Source organism: Syngnathoides biaculeatus, chromosome 5 (assembly GCF_019802595.1).
Source record: "Syngnathoides biaculeatus isolate LvHL_M chromosome 5, ASM1980259v1, whole genome shotgun sequence".
Lineage (NCBI taxonomy): Eukaryota > Metazoa > Chordata > Actinopteri > Syngnathiformes > Syngnathidae > Syngnathoides > Syngnathoides biaculeatus.
The window spans coordinates 29,916,931-29,935,534 of NC_084644.1; the positions used below are offsets into that span (position 1 = coordinate 29,916,931).

At 40.2% G+C, this 18,604-nt stretch overlaps 1 protein-coding gene across 3 annotated transcripts in view; it reads left to right on the top strand.

The window, feature by feature from the left end:
* The window catches only part of bcam (basal cell adhesion molecule (Lutheran blood group)), a 94,210-nt gene that overhangs the window by 61,263 nt on the left and 14,343 nt on the right, over positions 1-18,604 (top strand). For all 3 annotated transcript variants that reach the window (XM_061819532.1, XM_061819530.1, XM_061819531.1), the window contains exons 2-8: positions 4,435-4,559; positions 4,922-5,135; positions 11,990-12,063; positions 13,875-13,971; positions 14,053-14,235; positions 16,976-17,097; positions 17,869-18,010. In XM_061819532.1, coding sequence (XP_061675516.1) covers positions 4,500-4,559; positions 4,922-5,135; positions 11,990-12,063; positions 13,875-13,971; positions 14,053-14,235; positions 16,976-17,097; positions 17,869-18,010 — 892 coding nt within the window. In that variant the 5' untranslated portion in view covers positions 4,435-4,499. The remainder of the gene's footprint in view (positions 1-4,434; positions 4,560-4,921; positions 5,136-11,989; positions 12,064-13,874; positions 13,972-14,052; positions 14,236-16,975; positions 17,098-17,868; positions 18,011-18,604) is intronic.

Below are 18,604 nucleotides of genomic sequence, written 5' to 3' on the forward strand. Positions count from 1 at the left end.
CTATAAGATTTACATTGGGAATTAAACCTGCATTGTAAATGTCGACTTGAGTGACCTTCTGCTCGAGGTGACTCAATCCTTTCGTCTCGCTCCTGCACCAGAATGCTGTTTGCTTTGCCAACAGTGCAACGCAAAATAATCCACTTAGTCACCAAGGTTGTTTTGGACCACACACACTCATACAGGTACGCAGACACAGCGGTATGATGATGCATGGCACAGCTCCTTTTTGTAGCCCTACAGTCAGCCTCCCTCATGAGCAATGTTTGGGTTAGTGGAAAGATAAACGGGTGCTGTCTCTCTGTTTTTGTCTTACTTTTTTGGCACTAGTCTTGCCAGTGGCTCTGTGCGCTCTGTATTAAACAATGCTCTTTGAGAGGGGTGCATGAAACAAGTCCTGGTTTTGATGTCCAGAATACAGCAAGAGGTGAAAGAGAGAAGAGAGTATCCAGCTGGTTTCTTTTACTAATGAGGAGTGTGTGTGTGTGTGTGTGTGTGTGTGTGTGTGTGTGTGTGTGTGTGTGTGTGTGCGTGCGTGTGCATGTGTGTGTATGCTCCTGCAAAAAGGAGCTGAAGCAAAGTGCATAAAAGACGAGCGCAAGAGCATTGAAGACTGCTCTATATTAACTTTTCAAGAGACGCGGGACCGATACCGCTTCTGTGGGTCGTCTTCACTCTGCTGCTTTCACGCATTTGACAGTCTCACACACATACGCAAACATGTGCACACACACACACACACACACACGCACCCACACACGTCTTCACACATATTGTACTCAACTGTAGCTTTTTGCCATTTTTCGGCGGCTCATAAATATGAACCTCAATAATAGATGAAATGTGTGTGCATGCGTGTGTGTCTGTGTGTGTCCACGTTAGTCTGACCGTCTCATTCCCATCTGTCTCGCTACGTGGTCATGCACCTCATCACACGCACACGCACGCACACAAACACACACTTTCCCTCTCTTTGGATAAATCGGATTATCTGGCCTGCATCTGCTAATGAGACCCCCATGTAGCAGATACCCCCCTCCCCAAGCCACAAAACCACACCCGTTCTGCACTCTCACTGTCCACCGCACACTCACACACACACACACACACACTTACACTCGCAAACACTTGGCTTCAGTGTCGCACTGGACTAAGGACTCCCTAATTATGCTCTTGCCCAGCTCTGTCTGTCCAGCTCCCTGAAATAATGTATAATATGGAGAGAAGTGGATTGATGACTCTAGGACCAAACATTGGTAATTAATTTATATGCATGGATGTGCGTGTTAGGAGACATAAGGAGTAGAGCGGGTTGACTGTCTGTTTAGAAAATGTCTCCAGAAAGGTTCATACCAGCTACAGTGGGGCCTTTAGATGCACGTTACCAGATTTGCAATTTTTTTTTTTTTTTTTTCAAGATACCATATAAGACATCATTCGGACAATTTTTGGCTTTGGCTTGTGAGGATACATGTAATAAGAGTCCGATATGGTGGCAGTAAATTCAACTCACTTCACAACAAGCAGCAGTTTGGTAGTTGTTACCAATTCTTCCAAAAAAAGAGGCTTCAAGCTGTTTGTCACTCCTGTTTTAAATTAACTCTCAAACTAAACGTAAGACAAAGAATTCCATGGTGTATTTAAAATCAACCAAACGACTTTGATGTAAGAACATCCCCGCAAGGTTATTGCTAACACCTAATGGAAAACACCAATTCCCCTTCAATTTTCATGGTCGCCAAAGCTGTACTTTGCAATAGAACAAAAGCGTGTTACAGGCTTGAAAAAATACCATACAACGTAGACGCTAATTCTTCTTCCTTGATATATTTTGATGGGATGTCAAAAACATGTTTAGACACCTTGAAACTGTTAAAAATTGTTTTTTAAAAAAAAAGTCTCCTTTTAGGCGTCATGGTGGCTCAGCTGGTAAAGCGTTGGCCTCGCAGTTCTAAGGACCTGGGTTTGATCCCGGGCCCACCTGTATGGAGTTTGCATATTCTCCCCGTGACTGCGTGGGTTTTCTCCAGGCACTTCGGTTTCCTCCCACATCCCAAAAACATGCAACATTAATTGGACACTCTAAATTGGCCCTAGGTGTGATTGTTAGTGCGACTGTTGTCTGTTACCATGTGCCCTGTGATTGGCTGGCAACCATTTCAGGGTGTCCTCCACCTCCTGCTCGTTGACAGCTGAGATAGGCTCCAGCACAACCCGCGACCCTCGTGAGGATAAGCGGCAAAAGGAAATGCATGGATGCAAGTCTCCTTCTACAAATGTAAAAAAAAGTTTTTGTGTAGTTTTACAAATTAAAATTTTTCTTGAAACTATATGACATTGGGTGCATTGGTTTTTTCAGCTTCACCTTTAAGTGCAAAAACAATAAATGAACATTCATTTTTTTCTCCATGTATTAGTTTTAACATCATACATCCACACATGCTGTGATATCCCACAGAGTCTCCACGAGCACAACATTGAGTTTGCATGTTTTCCAGAAGATCAAATGCATCGACTAAGTGTGTTAAATCTAAAACTCTTTCTATGTGTGCCAGTGAGTCACTTGATCTAATATGCTGTCAGTGTGTGGGTATATGTGTGTTTTTCCCAAGCACCACTTACAGGATAGCAGTGACTCTCAAATCCTGATGAATGTGCAGCATTTAATTCATTCTTGGATCCTTTCCTCCTTTTTGGCTGACCATTTGCGTTGGGAGCCGGATCGCATGAGGATCCTCCTTTCAAACTCAGAACGTGAGATGGGTGGATGGAGTCAATTAGAGGCCAAGTACAAGCCCAATTCCATAAAATTCAAAGTTGATGATTTTTGGTAAAACGTTTGAGTTTGAACCCATTATCTTGTCTTTGTAGTGTATTCAATTATAGTTTAAACATGATTTCCAAATCATTACATTCTGTTTTTATTTGTTTAACACAAAGTCACAAATTTACTGGAATTGGGTTTGTACATGATCGATACATCCAAAAGTGATTTGCACGAAGGAGCGTCGAGATATAGCAAATATCAGCATCGCACTGACCTTTGACTCCTTCGCGCTTTTAGGGTCATGCTGAATTGTTAAGTCTGACCCGTGTGGAATGTCTCACATTTTTCCCATCACACAACACACTGAGATCATCAGAAGCATTCTTACAATGCAATGCAATCTGTAGCATGCTAACAATGACTTCAGTTAACCCATAATGATAATTTGGGGACATTTCTGACAGATATATACAGTAAATAATATTCCCCAATGAAGCTTGATAACATGCTAACAATCAATATGGTAATGCATAGCAAGATGACTTTCTGAGTATCAAAAGATTGATGAGGATTTTACATCAGTCCAGTGGTTGGCATATTATTTCAAAAGGAAAATAATAAGGCTAATGATAAAATACGAACATGCTAACAGTTGATTATAAAACATGCCACAGCAAATAAATAAGGATTTTACATCATGTCGTGTAGCCAGGTAAATGAGACTGGACAAAATATCATGTTAGAATATGGTGTCTTAACATCTAGATAGCATTGTCACTAAAGAATTTGCCACAATTGACAAACAAGAATTTAGTCAAGTAAATGAGACTTGATAAAATCTCATCATGCATGCAGATGGTATGTTTCTTTATAGATATCATTGTGACTGAAGAATTTGCCACAGCAGAGCAACAACAATGTAGAAGCGTAAATGAGACTGGATAAAGTGCTAACATGCGAGCAGTTAGTATGCTAATATACAGCAAGAAAGCACTGTGATGGCAGAATTTTCCACAGCAGCTCCATAATAATTATATATCGTGTTATGTGGTTTGGCACTATTCCAAAGGTTAATGTCACCAGATCAAAACATGCTAACACATAGCAAGCTTGCTACATAAGTACAGAAAGTGCCACATTTAATTGTGGATTTTACATCCTGCCCTGTAGTCAGGGAATTATTTCTATTGTATGCAGTAATAAGGAAATACTAACAATATGCTAAGCGACTCTATGCTACATGATCTTAAATACAGTACATACACGAGACTTTTAGATACATTGATGCTGATTTTTACATCACATTCTGTTTACCTCTTCCTGGTGAACTCTTTTACCTTTCCTCCTAGTTTCTTTAGATCCTTCCTTCCAGAGAGTCCACTCATCTCCTCTTATCTCACTGCAGACACTAAACACTCTTTCATCTGTCTTTGCCCATCAGGACGAGACCCCCTGCCCTCCCCGGAGGTGGTTTTCCCGCTTTCCTCCTCTTCCCACTCTCTCCAGCTTTCTCACGATTCATCAATAATTCACGTTGATTTTGTAGCGAATAAATTGATGAAATGGTTCATTTATTATTCACGTGGTGTGTTGCTGGGTTAGGGGGGGATACTTGTGTAAACTTACTTGTGCTAAGTATGCTCAACTCTGTGTTTTTGTCTCTGCAGTGTGCCTCGCGTCCGTGACGGTCAACGTGGCTCCAAAAGTGGAAGTGTTGAAGGACGAGACTGCCATGTTGCCCTGTACGTACACCGCGACGTCGTCCAGCAACACCATTGTGGAGTGGCAAATTGTAAGTAACTGTAATTCTAACCATTGTTCTGTAAATTAACATACCAACTTCAAGCATGTTATCATTTCATCCCATCCCAAACGACATACCACACTGTCTGAACAGAGGGCATCACATGAAGTCCTTATTGATTGATTGATTGTGGCAACTTCTGTACACAGGTTGCTATTTGCTATATGTTAGCATATTAACTGTTAGGATGTTAGCATTTGATCTTCTCTCATTAGGCTTTTGAAGCTTTTAAAATAGTACTTGACCACAATAATTCCTTATTGCTTGACTTTGGCGCATTCAGTACTGAAGTTGCAATCTTGCTATATGTTGGCATTTCATCGCTTTCACCCTTTTCCTTGGCTTTTCAGGAGGTGCTGGGAAGCAGGAAGCGCGTGGCTTACCGCACACAGGACGGCAAGGCTAAAAGTGACCAGGGCACCCCCCTGAGCGGACGCATCAGCATCAGCGAGGACTTAACCTTGACCATCACGTCGGTCCAACCCTCTGATGGGGTCAACTTCATCTGCTCCGTCACCGGATCTGCTGGAACCGGAGAAGCTGCCACCATGCTCAAAGTTTTCTGTGAGTCCACCTAAGACGCTTCAATTCTAAAGCGATCGTTGAATGCGAACATGCTAAAGGTTGTTGTGCTAACATTGTGTCACAGAAAGTGCTTCGGTACATTGAAGTGGATTTTTCATTATTTCATGTATTTACAGACTCTTAAATTAGACTCTTGGACTCTTTCCATAGTGGCTAAAAAAATGGTTGGTGAATGTGTCACTCCCTCTCGTATGATAATGCTTAATAGTTCTTTACACAATAATAATCAATTTAACAATAAACAGGAAAAAATATGCAATAAAATTTAATGGATTTGTTTATCCAGGGCGGCACGGTGGCTCACACACAGTTCTGAGGTCCCGGGTTCAATCCCAGCCCCGCCTGTGTGGAGTTTGCATGTTCTTCCCGTGCTTGCGTGGGCTTCCTCCGGGTATTCTGGTTTCATGCAAACATGCAACATTAATTGGACTATCTAAATTGCCCCTAGGTGTGATTTTGAGTGTGGCAGTTTAACAATATCTCAACTTAACGTGTGGCCTCACAGTTCTGAGGTCCCGGGTTCAATCCCGTGCCTGTGTGGAGTTTGCATGTTCTCCCCGTGTCTGCGTGGGTTTGCTCCGGGCACTCCGGTTTCCTTCCACATCCCAAAAACATGCAACATTAATTGGACACTCTAAATTGACCCTAGGTGTGATTGTGAATGCAACTGTTTATCTCAATGTGCCCTGCAATTTGCAGGCAACCAGTTCAGGGTGTACCCCGCCTCCTGCCTGTTGACAGCTGGGATAGGCTCCAGTACTCCCGTGACCCTTGTGAGGATAAGCGCTGAAGAAAATGGAAGGATGGATTTACCTGATTATTTGATTAATCAATGGAACATTGATAGAATAATTGATTCAAGAACTATTCAACATTAATAGTCCCATTACTTTTTCAAAATGCCTGAGACTGGATAAAATGCTAGCAATGCTCACGTGATATGGCCACATACATCGAGATAGCGTGACACTCTTACAATGAAGGTATGCTGACAATGTTGATCAACTTTGATACAGAATACACTTTGGCGGATTAATAGGGATTTTCCATCATGCTGCGTAGTAAGGTAAACGCGAACATGATGGGCCTGAAAACTCAAGCAACCATGTGTCTGACATCTGCTTATTCTGGGGCCATGCATGTAAAAATATGGAGTGTCTCGTCAGTGGGTGGTCCAAGGACACTCATGGAGATTGGGGGGGGGGGGTCTCTGTTATTTGGGTGAGACATATGAGACATGACAGGTGTGATTGAACTTTTCATCAATTATGTCAAGAACGATTAGCTTGAGGTTAATTGACTCTCGAACTTATTAAAGGAAAAAGCTGAGCGATTACTGGTGGACGCCGTTTGCCTCGGAGATATCTGTGGAACGTTGGAAAAATAACTGCCCATGCCATATTTTCTTCAAAATCAAAAAGAACAAAATGGCATGCATCATTTTTCGACAATACCTGACATCAGGGTATTATGTAAAATCCTTATCAGTCTGCCGCAGCACATTTTATATCAGTCACTATCTGCCGGTGTTTAATCTCATTAGCCTTTTACAGTCTTACCCCACAATAGAAATCATAATAATAATATATTCTCTATCAGAGTAGCTTTCTTCATAATACATCCATGGAAATTAGTCCCCTTTTGGCTATATTCACCGTTTTCAACTCAAAATGGGCCATATATGTGACTCGTATACTGTAAATCCAATGATGTGGTAGGCCATTTTGTTCTTCTTTAATGCTGGGAACTAGAGCCATTCCACACATCCACACGGAGGTGTGATTGTGACTATTATGCACGGACTAATATGCCCGAGGTTGCCCGCCTGTGTGCTCGGGACCTGCTTTGGACAAGCCACAGGAGTTGAGGAGACCAGGAAAAACAGTTCTGCCGCTTCTCCTCTTAAGAAATAATGGTACTTTTACTCCATTAGAATTATCTAAAAATCTCTTGCTTATTTTGTCTGTTATTCCTTTTTCACCAACTATTTAGTCAGCGAGACGACTTAACTTTCCGCAATGGGTGCTGTTTGTTCCAATACAATTTAAGCAGTGACGACTTTGAATGTTGTTCACCAATCAGACGAGACAAGAAAGTCACATGACCTCACCGTCTTCTATTGGGCTTCCTAGGGGTAGGCTGATCGTCGTGGACATCATTTCGGGAAGATTGTTGTTACTGTGAAGGCAACGGAGTATGACTCTTGAGTACATTGTATTCCATCTATTGTAGTAATTGTCTGGCACTGTCTGTCCAAACATGGAGATTTCAGGTTGCTTATAAGTTGAGAAAACTTGCAAAAAAGAAAAACAAATTGAGGTCAGGAGCCAAGATTGGATGGTCATGCTGTTTATTTCAATTAAATTTTTCCAATTTTTATTTTTGTGTGCTATTTATTTGGTAAACTGTCATTCAAGCAACATTTTTGCTCATCGGATCACCATGTATCATATTTGTTGCGATGGTCTTTTTTTTATTTTCATGTTGAGGTGCTGCACCCAAAGTACACGTAACATCGGCGACACGAGCTGATCCGCTAGTACTTTTCCAGAATGGTTGCTTCGAGAGGAGGATGCTATTCATATGGCACAGCTTGAAGCAGGCAAGATGGGCCTGGCTCAAGATGGAGGCTAGAACAAAAAGGCAAAAAAATTGGGCGCATTTAGTTTGTCTTCAATTTGTACATCATGCACTTGAGCGGTGTAGATGATTTTTAGTTCAAATTAAAATTTACGTTACCTTATTGAACTCTTAAGGGTCTTTCAGAATGCTTAATATATGTTGAAATAAAAAAATTATCTGTTGGGCCCTGCAGGGTGGCCTCAGACCCCCTCCGCCCCCAAGGTTGTTTTTTTATCACCTTTTCATGGCTGTGGTGTTAGCATGTCTGATAAATATATATGATAGCATAGCAATGTTATAATAGTATTTTAGACAGTCGAATATATGGGAAATTAGAAAGATTATAATTGCATGCCAATGTTACGAATTTAAGTAGTGCACATTTGACAACTTCAACTGCTGTTAAAAATAACAAAAGAAAGGATTTAGTAGCCAAGGTTGTCCTAGAAAATTGTCCTACCATCCAATAACCGTGATGTACTTGTAAAAAGGAAAAAGGTGGGTGAGTGGGAGTGTATTAACAGTGTTGCACTGCACCGCAATGTAGTACTATTTGACCATTTAGTGTCAAGCACTTAGTGGACGAAAACAGCTCGCAGTTATTCGTCGGTCACATTTGGCTGCCGGGATCTACAAGAGGGGGGAATGAATTATGATGTCTGTCGTATTTTTATGGTCTCGTGAAAGCTGAGCTGTGCTGGTTTCTGGCTTTTGCAATAGGAAGCAAATAACTGCTATGAGAAAAACATAATTAAAGCCTGGGTGTAATCCCTATAAATATTCTAAAATAGATATTGTAATGAAAAATACATATAACATTATTCACTTCAATGTCGATACGAAAAAATAAATGTGAGCTGAGAGCGCGTCATCCATGCGCAAAGTTGCAGAAGTGTCATTCTACGATATCGAAGTGGTCGCCATATTGGCTGCGTCCTCTGTCCATGACGTCACCCAAATGAAAACACGCGGTGCACTCTAACTATGGGAGACAAACGCGCCCCATTTGACACGGAAGCTCTTTTCGAAAAGGAGAACACCACACAAACGAGTGAAGTTACCGGGGCAGTCTTACACTATTGTTTCGAGCCATATTCAGATGATATGCGATCACGGCCAAACCTCATCCCCGTCGCGCAGCCTCAGCCGGTGTGGTTGATTTTCTGCTCTGTTGTGGCATATAAGGAGGAGGTGAAGCCGAGCCATGCTGCTTTTAGGAGTATGTTCAAAACCGCCGCAGTAATTGTTGAACACCGTCGAGCCGGGGCGCGTTACTGCCTACCTGTTATTTGGAACCCATGAATCCATTTTTCACAACGAACAGGGTCTCTTTCAAACTTATGAAGGGTAATTCCATTCTCCCAAGTGTTCAAGCAATGTCCAGCAATGCAATGAGCCGACATTTTGGCTAACACGAAGGAACAACGAGCTACCTTCCCAGAGGTAAAACTAATGGAAACAAACGAGTCCACTCGGGGGCGCCTCTGTCCTGTACGTCACTTCCTGCTTCTTCTCAAAAACAAATCCCTCGAGAGGATTTTCATGGCGGGAGTTACAAAAAGCTGTACACGTCAAAATCATGTTTTGTGGTGAAAAAACACATGGGACCATATTGGCTGTGGGTTTTTCATTAATAATATGCAAAAAATCATCCATTTCATGACACTTGACCTTTAAAGACCCTGTTAAGTAAATTCAGAGATTGGCTACTTTAGAGTACCTCATTGTTATGGGAAAAAAATGCTCATCACATTTGAACATTATTTATTACATTTTATGGACCTCTTATTTGATCAGAGTTCATGACGTCTATACTTCTGAGATTTTGTAGGATGACCGTTCATTAACATTATTTCCGTTACATTCGTGGTTATTGGAAATTTTGAAAAAGATAAACTGCAAGAAAGTGTTTTCAACATCAAAAATAACCATTCAAATTTAGAAAGGTTGGTAACAACACTTCCTTTTGTGTCAAGTTTGGAAAACATTTGTTTTCACTTTCTGGAGACTTTTAAGAAGAAGAATGAATGCTGATTTTTTTTTTTTCAAATCGTCCAAGTCTCTACTTTTCAGCAGTGCGCCTTGATTATAATATCCCAAGCATGGCTCAAAAATGTATCTTTTTTGACCCTGTTGCTGTGCCTCAGCTCTGGATTGTGTAGTAACTACACTGTAGTTTTATCAGCAAGTTCTACTGATGCTACTGCGAGTTTTTCCACTTCATACAGTTGTTACATATATACAGTGGCTTGTGAAAGTATTTGGCCCCCTTGAACTTTTCAAACTTTTGCCACATTTCAGGCTTCAAACATAAAGATAGAAAATTTAAGTTTGTTGTCAAGAATCAACAACAAGTGGGACACAATTGTGAATTGGAATGAAATTTGTTTTATATTTTATACTTTTTTAACAAATAAAAAACTGAAAAGTGGGGCGAGCAATATTATTTGGCCCCCTTACTTTCAGTGTAGCAAACTCACTCCAGAAGTGCAGTGAGGATCTCTGAATGATTCAATTCAGCTGCAAGTCACTTGTTGTATGTCTCTATCAGTTTTGCACATCAAGAGACTGAAATTCTTCCCCGTTCATCCATGCAAAACAGCTTGAGCTCAGTGAGGTTGAATGGAGAGCGTTTGTGAACAGCAGTCTTCGGCTCTGCCCACAGATTCTTGATTGGATTCAGGTCTGGACTTTGACTCGGCCAATTCTAACTTCTGGATATTTTTATTTGTGAACCATTCCATTGTAGATTTGGCTTTATGTTTTGGATCAGTGGCCTGTTGGAAGAGGAATCTCCATCCCAGTCTCAGGTCTTTTGCAGAGTCCAACAGGTTTTCTTCCAGAATGGTCGTGAATTTGCCTCCATTCGACTTCCCATCAATTTTAACCATCTTCCCTGTCCGTGCTGTAGAAAAGCGGGCTCAAAGCATGAGGCTGCCACCCCCATGTTTGACAGTGGGGATGGTGTGTTAAGAGTGACGAGCTGTGTTGCTTTTACACCAAACATATCGGTTTGCATTGTGGTCAAAAAGTTTGATTTTGGTTTCATTTGACCAGAGCACCTTCTTCCATGTTTGTTGTGTCTCCTAGGTGGCTTGTGGCAAACTTTAAACTAGACTTTTTTTGGATATCTTTGAGAAATGGCTTTCTTCTTGCCACTCTAGATCTCTGCAGTCCATCCAGAGTGATCATGTGTCTCTTGGCTGCGTCTCTAATCAGTCTTCTCCTTGTTCAAGGTGAAAGTTTAGAGGGGCGGCCGGGTCTTGGTAGATTTGCAGTTGTCTGATACTCCTTCCATTTCAATACGATTGCTTGCACAGTGCTCCTTGAGATGTTTAAAGCTTGGGAAATGTTTTTGTATCCAAATCCAGCTTTAAACTTCTCTACAACAGTATCTCGGACCTGCCTGGTGGGTTCCTTGGTCGGCATGATTCTCTCTGGACTTTAAACAGAACCCTGACACTATCACAGAGCAGATGCATTTATACGGAGACTTGATTACACACAAGTGGATTTGATTTATCATTTATCAGTCAACATTTGACCATTCAGAGATCCTCACTGATCTTCTGGTGTGAGTTTGCTCCACTGAAAGTCAAGAGCCCGAGTAATATTGCACGCCCCACTTTCAGTTTCTTATTTGTTTAAAAAGTAGAAAATTTACAATGAATTTTGTTCCACTTCATGATTGTGTCCCACTTGTTGATTCTTGACAAAAAAATTTATATCTTTGTTTGAAGCCTGAAATGTGGCGAAAGGTTGAAAAGTTCTTTCACAAGACGCTGCATATGTATAGACAGATGGATAGATAGATATTTTTTTTAAGAGAGAGCGTTTGTTTTTCTCAGCAGCGGAATGTTGCTGATGATAAACTGACCTTGCATGTGCACAGGGGAAAGAAGCAGGAAAATACAGGAGGATCCAGCACCTGTGCTATTGTTTTCAAGCTCGGGAGAGTGCTTTTTTTGTGTAAGTGTGCATGCGTGATTCAACCCTTATCAGCTCATGTGTCGGGGGTCATGTTTGGGATAATGCTGAGCAGGATATTTACTACTCAACTGAATTAACAAGGTCAGGAGCCAGCGTGGGATGGTCTTGCTGTTTAATGTTTGTTCCTCGAGGTTAAAAGTGTGGGTGTTGCTTCCTCTGAATGAGAGTGTGATCTTTTGTCATCACACTCATCTTCCTCCCTCTTTTTTTCTTTCCCTCAGTTGCTCCAGAGAAGCCCACCCTCACACAGGCATCAACGCAAGCAATTTCTGTGGGAGAGGCCACAAGCTCAGAGGTGTGTTTACAATCTAGTCGCTATGCTGTGTGCACATTTGTGTGTCTGTGGGTTTTCAGGCAAAAAGTGGAGCCTTCATTAGGTACACCGATACAATGTAATTATACAATTTACAATTCTCCCAAAATACCATTAAAAAGATGCCCGCCTCACAGTTCTGTGGACCCAGGTTCGAACCCGCCCTTGACTGTGTGGAGTGTGCATGTCCTCCCTGCATAGGTTTTCCCCCGGTACTCTGGTTTCCTTCCACATCCCCAAAACATGCATAATAGGTTAATTGAAGACTCTAAATTCCCTGTAGATGTGAATATGAGTAGATGTGAATGGTTGTTTATACAAGGCGTACCCTGGCTCTTGCCTAGAGTCAGCTGGGATAGGTGCCAACGTGCCTGTAACTCTAGTCAGGATAAGCAATTTAGCAAATGGATGGATGGATGGATGTCTTTGGTCACTCCACAAGAAAGTCTCAAGCGCCCATGCCGGAACAGATTCAGAAAGTCTGCCGTTTTGGTTGAATCGTGTGAATTGTTAGATTGTTTGGTTATTTGCACACATTTTTCAAAAAACAACTCGTCCGTGATGTTTTGCAATGGCTACCAAAATTGAGCGTTGAGGCATTTTCTCTATATATGTGTAAGCTTAGAATACACTTCTGCTTGAGTGAATAAAAACAAAACCAAAAAAAAGACACAATTGCTGATACACTTTCACCTGCATATACAAAGTCGGAACACTCATGCCCGGCCAACTCAACTTCAGCTTCTGATGTCTCTCACTTGGCTGCGCCCCTTAAAAGCACTCATCCGACACATAAATTGAGTGAAGCCTCAATATTCGCGGGGGTTAGGCACTAAGCCCTGCCACGAATAGTGAAAGTACATGATTAATTGATCCTAAAAGGTGTTTTGTTATTGTGTATAGGTCCCACAAAATAGCAGCAAAACACTTCAAAAGTAGAGAACCATAAACCACCAACACCATGCATCCATCATGAACACAATTTTGAATCCATGTTGTATTAACAACTGTATTCAGTAGTTCAATTATTCAACAAATACAAGCCACCTTCACAAGAGGCCCATCAATGGTTTTAGTTAGCATAGAAGCCTAAATGACAAGCCAACACAAACTGACATGACATGACAGCAAAACAACTAAGCTCACTTGCACACCAGTCACTAAGCAATTTTTAGCATTTACACACTGTAATGATACTCCGGCAATACAGACAAATTGTGACTGCAAAGTAGCCTATGTGGGCAAAAAGTAAGTTTTTACTTTTGACTGTGCAAGAGGTGACTTCAAGGGAAGCGAACAAAGCTGTAGATCGCAGATGTAAAAAAACTTAATAAAACAATAACACCAAGATTCCACAAGACTGTGCCAAATTAGAACATGTATCACTTTGGGCTGAGCACAATTGTGAATTAACTAAAATTTTAATGAATAATGTTGGACAGGCTCCCCAAAAGAATCTGGAATTTGTGAATGCTGTGCCAGAAATATACTGGGGTTGACTGTTCTATGGGTAGTAATAGCATTTTATAATTCTTTTCTCTTTTGTCATGTTTTTACACCGTGCACGGCTGTTTCTTTATCCGAAACACTAAAAAAAGTGGTGTTTTTTGGCTAGCTGAATGGATGAATAAAATTTCAATTCCTTTCAATAAAGAAAATTAATTTGATGTACAGTATGGGTAATGTGAGTAAGGAGGTTGGTCCTGGAACATATTAATCAAGGTACTGCTTTATTGTAGAAATTTACCAAGAAGCTAATAACAAAATGGTAATTCTTTGGTCCTCTCAATCAGATCGGTACTTGCGTGACAATGAATGGACACCCACAGCCGAGGATCATCTGGTTTAAAGATGGCAAGCCGATTCCCGAGGTTAAGGACAAGAAAGAAAGTATGTTGATTATATATATGATTTAATCATTTTTAAGGTCACTTTGCACGTCGACTAATATTGTCACTCTTGTTCACAAAGAGACCTACATGGTTCCGTCTCAGGTGAAGGAGGCATCGGGCCTGTTCACCATCAAGAGCACCCTGTACATGCAGCCAACCAAGGCCGACAAGGATTCGGTGTTCCACTGCATTGTAGAGTACAGCATGCCGGGAGGCCAGATTATGCAGAAGAAGTCCAACACCATCAACCTCAACCTAAACTGTGAGTCCACGAATTGACAGGCCTTCTTTCTAAAATGTCTGTGATCAGCTCAACTCTTGCTCTGTTTATCATCTTGCTATCTTACGTTTTTTGCCATCCTCGACTAGTGTTATCTAATCAACTGTACATGTCCCCCTTTCCCACCACTGACAGTGAAGGTGAGCCACACCAGAAAAAAGTGGAAGGGAAAACAAAAATAGCTAAAGATAGCAGCAAGATAGTAATGTGCTAGCACGCTAGCTCCAGATGCTATCTAGGTTGCATAGTCTTTTGTAATACCGTATAAAACTATCTTTACTTTCATCCTTTCAAATGACTTCATTTTTTATAAACATAAAATAACTCAAATTTGACTAAAATGGAGTTCTTTAACATTTTGACCCACGTATTAAAGTGTTATCAACTTATCTTCAGCTACTATTCTTAGCATGCATGTGAAATGCTAATAACGACATGTGGGTCATTTAGTGGAGCAAAATTAAATTAACACAAAAAATGAATAAATTATGAAGAAAATATATAATTAATATGTTGACCCAATGATTAAAATAGTTTTGTCACATTAGCTCAGTGCTTCTCAATTATTTTCTGTTACCCCCCCCCAGGAAGAAAACAGTTTGCGCCCCCCCCACTCTCTGCCGCGACTATAAATATCATAAGTCTATAAAATTGTTATAAGTATAACTCTGCTTTACATTGTATCCTTATTAACATTAAAGAAAACAAAAATAAATTAGAAATATAGTTCAACTTACAAGAAAGAATAACTTTATAAACATTGTTTTGTAGTCTGTACCTAAAAAGATTTTTAGCGCATCCATTTGCCAGTTTAAACTAAGTGTTTTTGACTGACTTATTGCACCATTTGACAGTGAAACAAAATTAAATAAAACCAATTAATAACTTCAAATTCAGTTCAGCAACATTAACTCAGGAGCACAATATATAAAACACTTAAACTTGCAAAAATGAATAAAACATCTAAGCAATTTGGTATACTACCTTATATGATGCAAACTGCTCGCTGTTTTTTCTGAAGTAGCTTTCACAAAGAGGGATGATTGTCAGCAATATTCGGCAAGTTTTCGCTGAAATAAATTCAGCATTTTATCAACGTGACTGGGGTGTAATGTCTTAAAGTGGCGCATTAATTTATTTGTCTTCATGCCGTCCGCTGCCAACATTTTTAGACACAGTAAACACAGTCGTCTTTCATCATCTCCCACTGAAGTCACGGTGAAGCCAAGCGCTACATACGCTTTGTCATATTTCCTCGTCTTAGCTTTTGGGGGAATTTGTTTTATCTCATTGTCTTCATCTCTCTCCGCCTTTCTTTTCATCCATGTTAAAAAAATGTTCATGTTGTCTCTTATGGGTTCGTTGACTGTACTTCAGATTGCCTGCTCGGTGCAATAAAAAAAATAAAAACCTACAGCGCTAATACTCCCTGCGCACACTGACAATGAGTGCCTCCAGGGGTGCGTGCCCCACTATTTGAGAATCACTGCATCTTGAGATGCTATGCATAGTATGCTTGTAGAAGCATTAATGGTATTTCCACATAGTTTCTAGGCAGGGACATGCCCCACTACGATGTGACTGTCTCCTGCGTCGCGAAAAGGGCACGTAATTGTGACGAGATCACCGTCTCAAAGATGCATCACGTTTGTAAAAAATAAAAACAATGACGTTTGTTATGGTAAAATTTAGGGCTAGGGTTAGGATTTAAGGTGGTTTAGGATGGGTTCAGATAAGGATTAAGGAGGTTTAGCGTGCAAAACATTAGTTTCAGAATCAAAATTATTACCCTTACAAGTGCAGTGAAAAATAAGGTGCAGGCCATTTAGTGCAAAGACAAAAAAAAATATGCAAGAATCAGTAATAAAGATGTAAAGATTGGAAAAAAAAACGTATTAACGCTGCCGCACTTAGATTAAATTGCCTACTTCCTCACCCATTTTGTAAGTAATAAAGCGTGGGATACAACATCCAATCATAGTACAGCATGCATGTTCCACAGCCATTTACGTTGTAGTAGGGCGTGTCCTGTCTGGAAATAGTGTGGGATTCCTAAAAACACTTTTAAGGATGCTACATAATAGCTTATAGCTCTTTTTGTGGAATTAAATACAAAAATAATAAAAAATAAATATAATGGGAATTAAAAAAAAATACCCTACAACCAAAATAGTCTTATCACGTTATTTCAAGATGCTATGTTTAGCATGTTTTGGAATTGTAGGCTAGCAGCTTGTGAATATTTTTGTGGAATCAAATAGAAGAAACACAAGTAGGTAAAATCTGAATGAAATTATTTCAGTTATTTTCCATCTGGTTATTAGTCTCATGTGACCTGAAAATGCTATGTGTAGCATGTTTGAGGAATACCTACCGAGTAGACAGACATCGAGAATAGAGTATAGAATAACTTTTTAACCTAGTTTTGTACTGCAATATGTTTTTTTTTCAATGTTAGTGATGGCTTTTTTTAAGCCCTGTGTTGTTACTAAGGTTTTGGATTAAAGTTAATTTTCTTCCAGACTCTTTGCTGGTGACATAGTAGTCCTCCACCACAGAAGATGAAAAATGCTGAGCATTAGATGTGGAAAGAGGAGTCACTGGGAAAGTGCTTGTGGAATGCTTTGTACATTTCCCATTGATATACAAAACGGCAGTGGAAACTCACCCAATAGAGGAATTCTCTCCTGTTCCCTCCCGATGTCTGTCCCTGTCCATCTAGACCCTTCGGAGACTGCGACATTTACCCTCCTCAATGCTGGAGCTGTCAAAGAGGGTGACAACGTCACCATGAAGTGTGAGACGGACGGAAACCCTCAGCCAGAGTTTGACTTCACCAAAGATGTATGTTGAAAAAAGCTGTTTAACAAAACCAAATGGGTTTTGGTTTTGCTCAAAACAATTTGCAAATTCCTGCTTTCTCTTTGGGTAGCAACGTAACAGCTCGTGTGTTCTCTTGGTGCTATCCAGAATTTATGTGGCAAAATTATGCCAGTAGTCCAAAATGAAGAAAATTCATATATTGTTGCTTTGTAACAAATAACACATCTTCAAATTTTGAGTTTACTATACTTATTCAGTCTATTAATTTTATAGTAATCTGAAAAAACCAAGACAAGGATTTGTGTTGTTTTTATTTGTGTCCCTAAAAATGTGCTTTTGGTGTGTTTTTAGGTCAAATATTTCCTAAGAAAGTGAAGATACATACTTTTTTTGTCATGTGTTGCCAAGAAGGAATACCAATATATGATGTATAGGATTTTGTTTGAGAGAATTTTTGGGGCACAATTACAGCTGTGTATTGCATTCTTTAAAAAAAATTCCCTTATAGTTGGTGTCCAACAAAAAGCAAATAAGTAAATACTCTATGTACAATATTTCCATTGTTTCATTCTTAATTTTTAATGTTATAATGTTCTATACAATACAGTCCCTTTTTTCTTGTTTAAAAACTGAAAAATTCTATAATGTTTCAATGGGTTACTTTGATTTGGTACACAAGTAAACTGATTTGTAAACTGGATCGTGGAGAAAATTTAATTGATAAGTCAAGATGCACCTGTGTAATTTTTAGATTTGTCATCCACACATGTCGTATAAATTCTCACCCTCCAGGGCAAGGCCATCACTGGCGTGGGCGGCCTCCTAATGTTGAAATCCACCAAGCGCACCGACGCCGGCATGTACACATGCAAGGCCATCGACTTCGACAACCTTGACGCCGACCTGACAGGCGAGATCAACCTCAGCGTACACTGTAAGTGAGCCGCTAAAGCAGGGTACACAGGAAAAAAAAAAACAACCATCACACACTAATCACCATAAGATGATCGCTCAGGATAATCTTCCAGAGGCATTGAATGATACAGTCTTTGCAGACTTTCATTGTATGAAATGTAATCAAATGTATAAAATTTAGTGCAATTGTCTGTTTGTCTTCATCCCACTTGATTGGCTATCTTTGTGTCTTGTGTTACCATCACGGAGTTTGACTTGGCCAAATTCAGTTTTGATCACACTAGGATTTGAAATTGTAAATATTTAATTTGATTAACATTTATTATTATCTACTGCAACTATTTACTGAGAAGATTAGGGAGGAAAAATCCTCATTAACAGACCCCACACTGGAGGATAATCGCTCAGGAGAACCTTACAGGTACATCTGATAATCAAGCCTTGCCTGACTTTGATCGGGAGGAAAAATGCTCAAATTCGGCCAAATTATCAGAATGTGTGTACCCCACTTTATGTATGGAAAGGACAAAAGAGGCTGCTGTCCAATCAGATCGTTCACACTTCAGGCGCCGCTTTAAAGTCATCCCAATTTGAGCCTATCAGACACATTAAA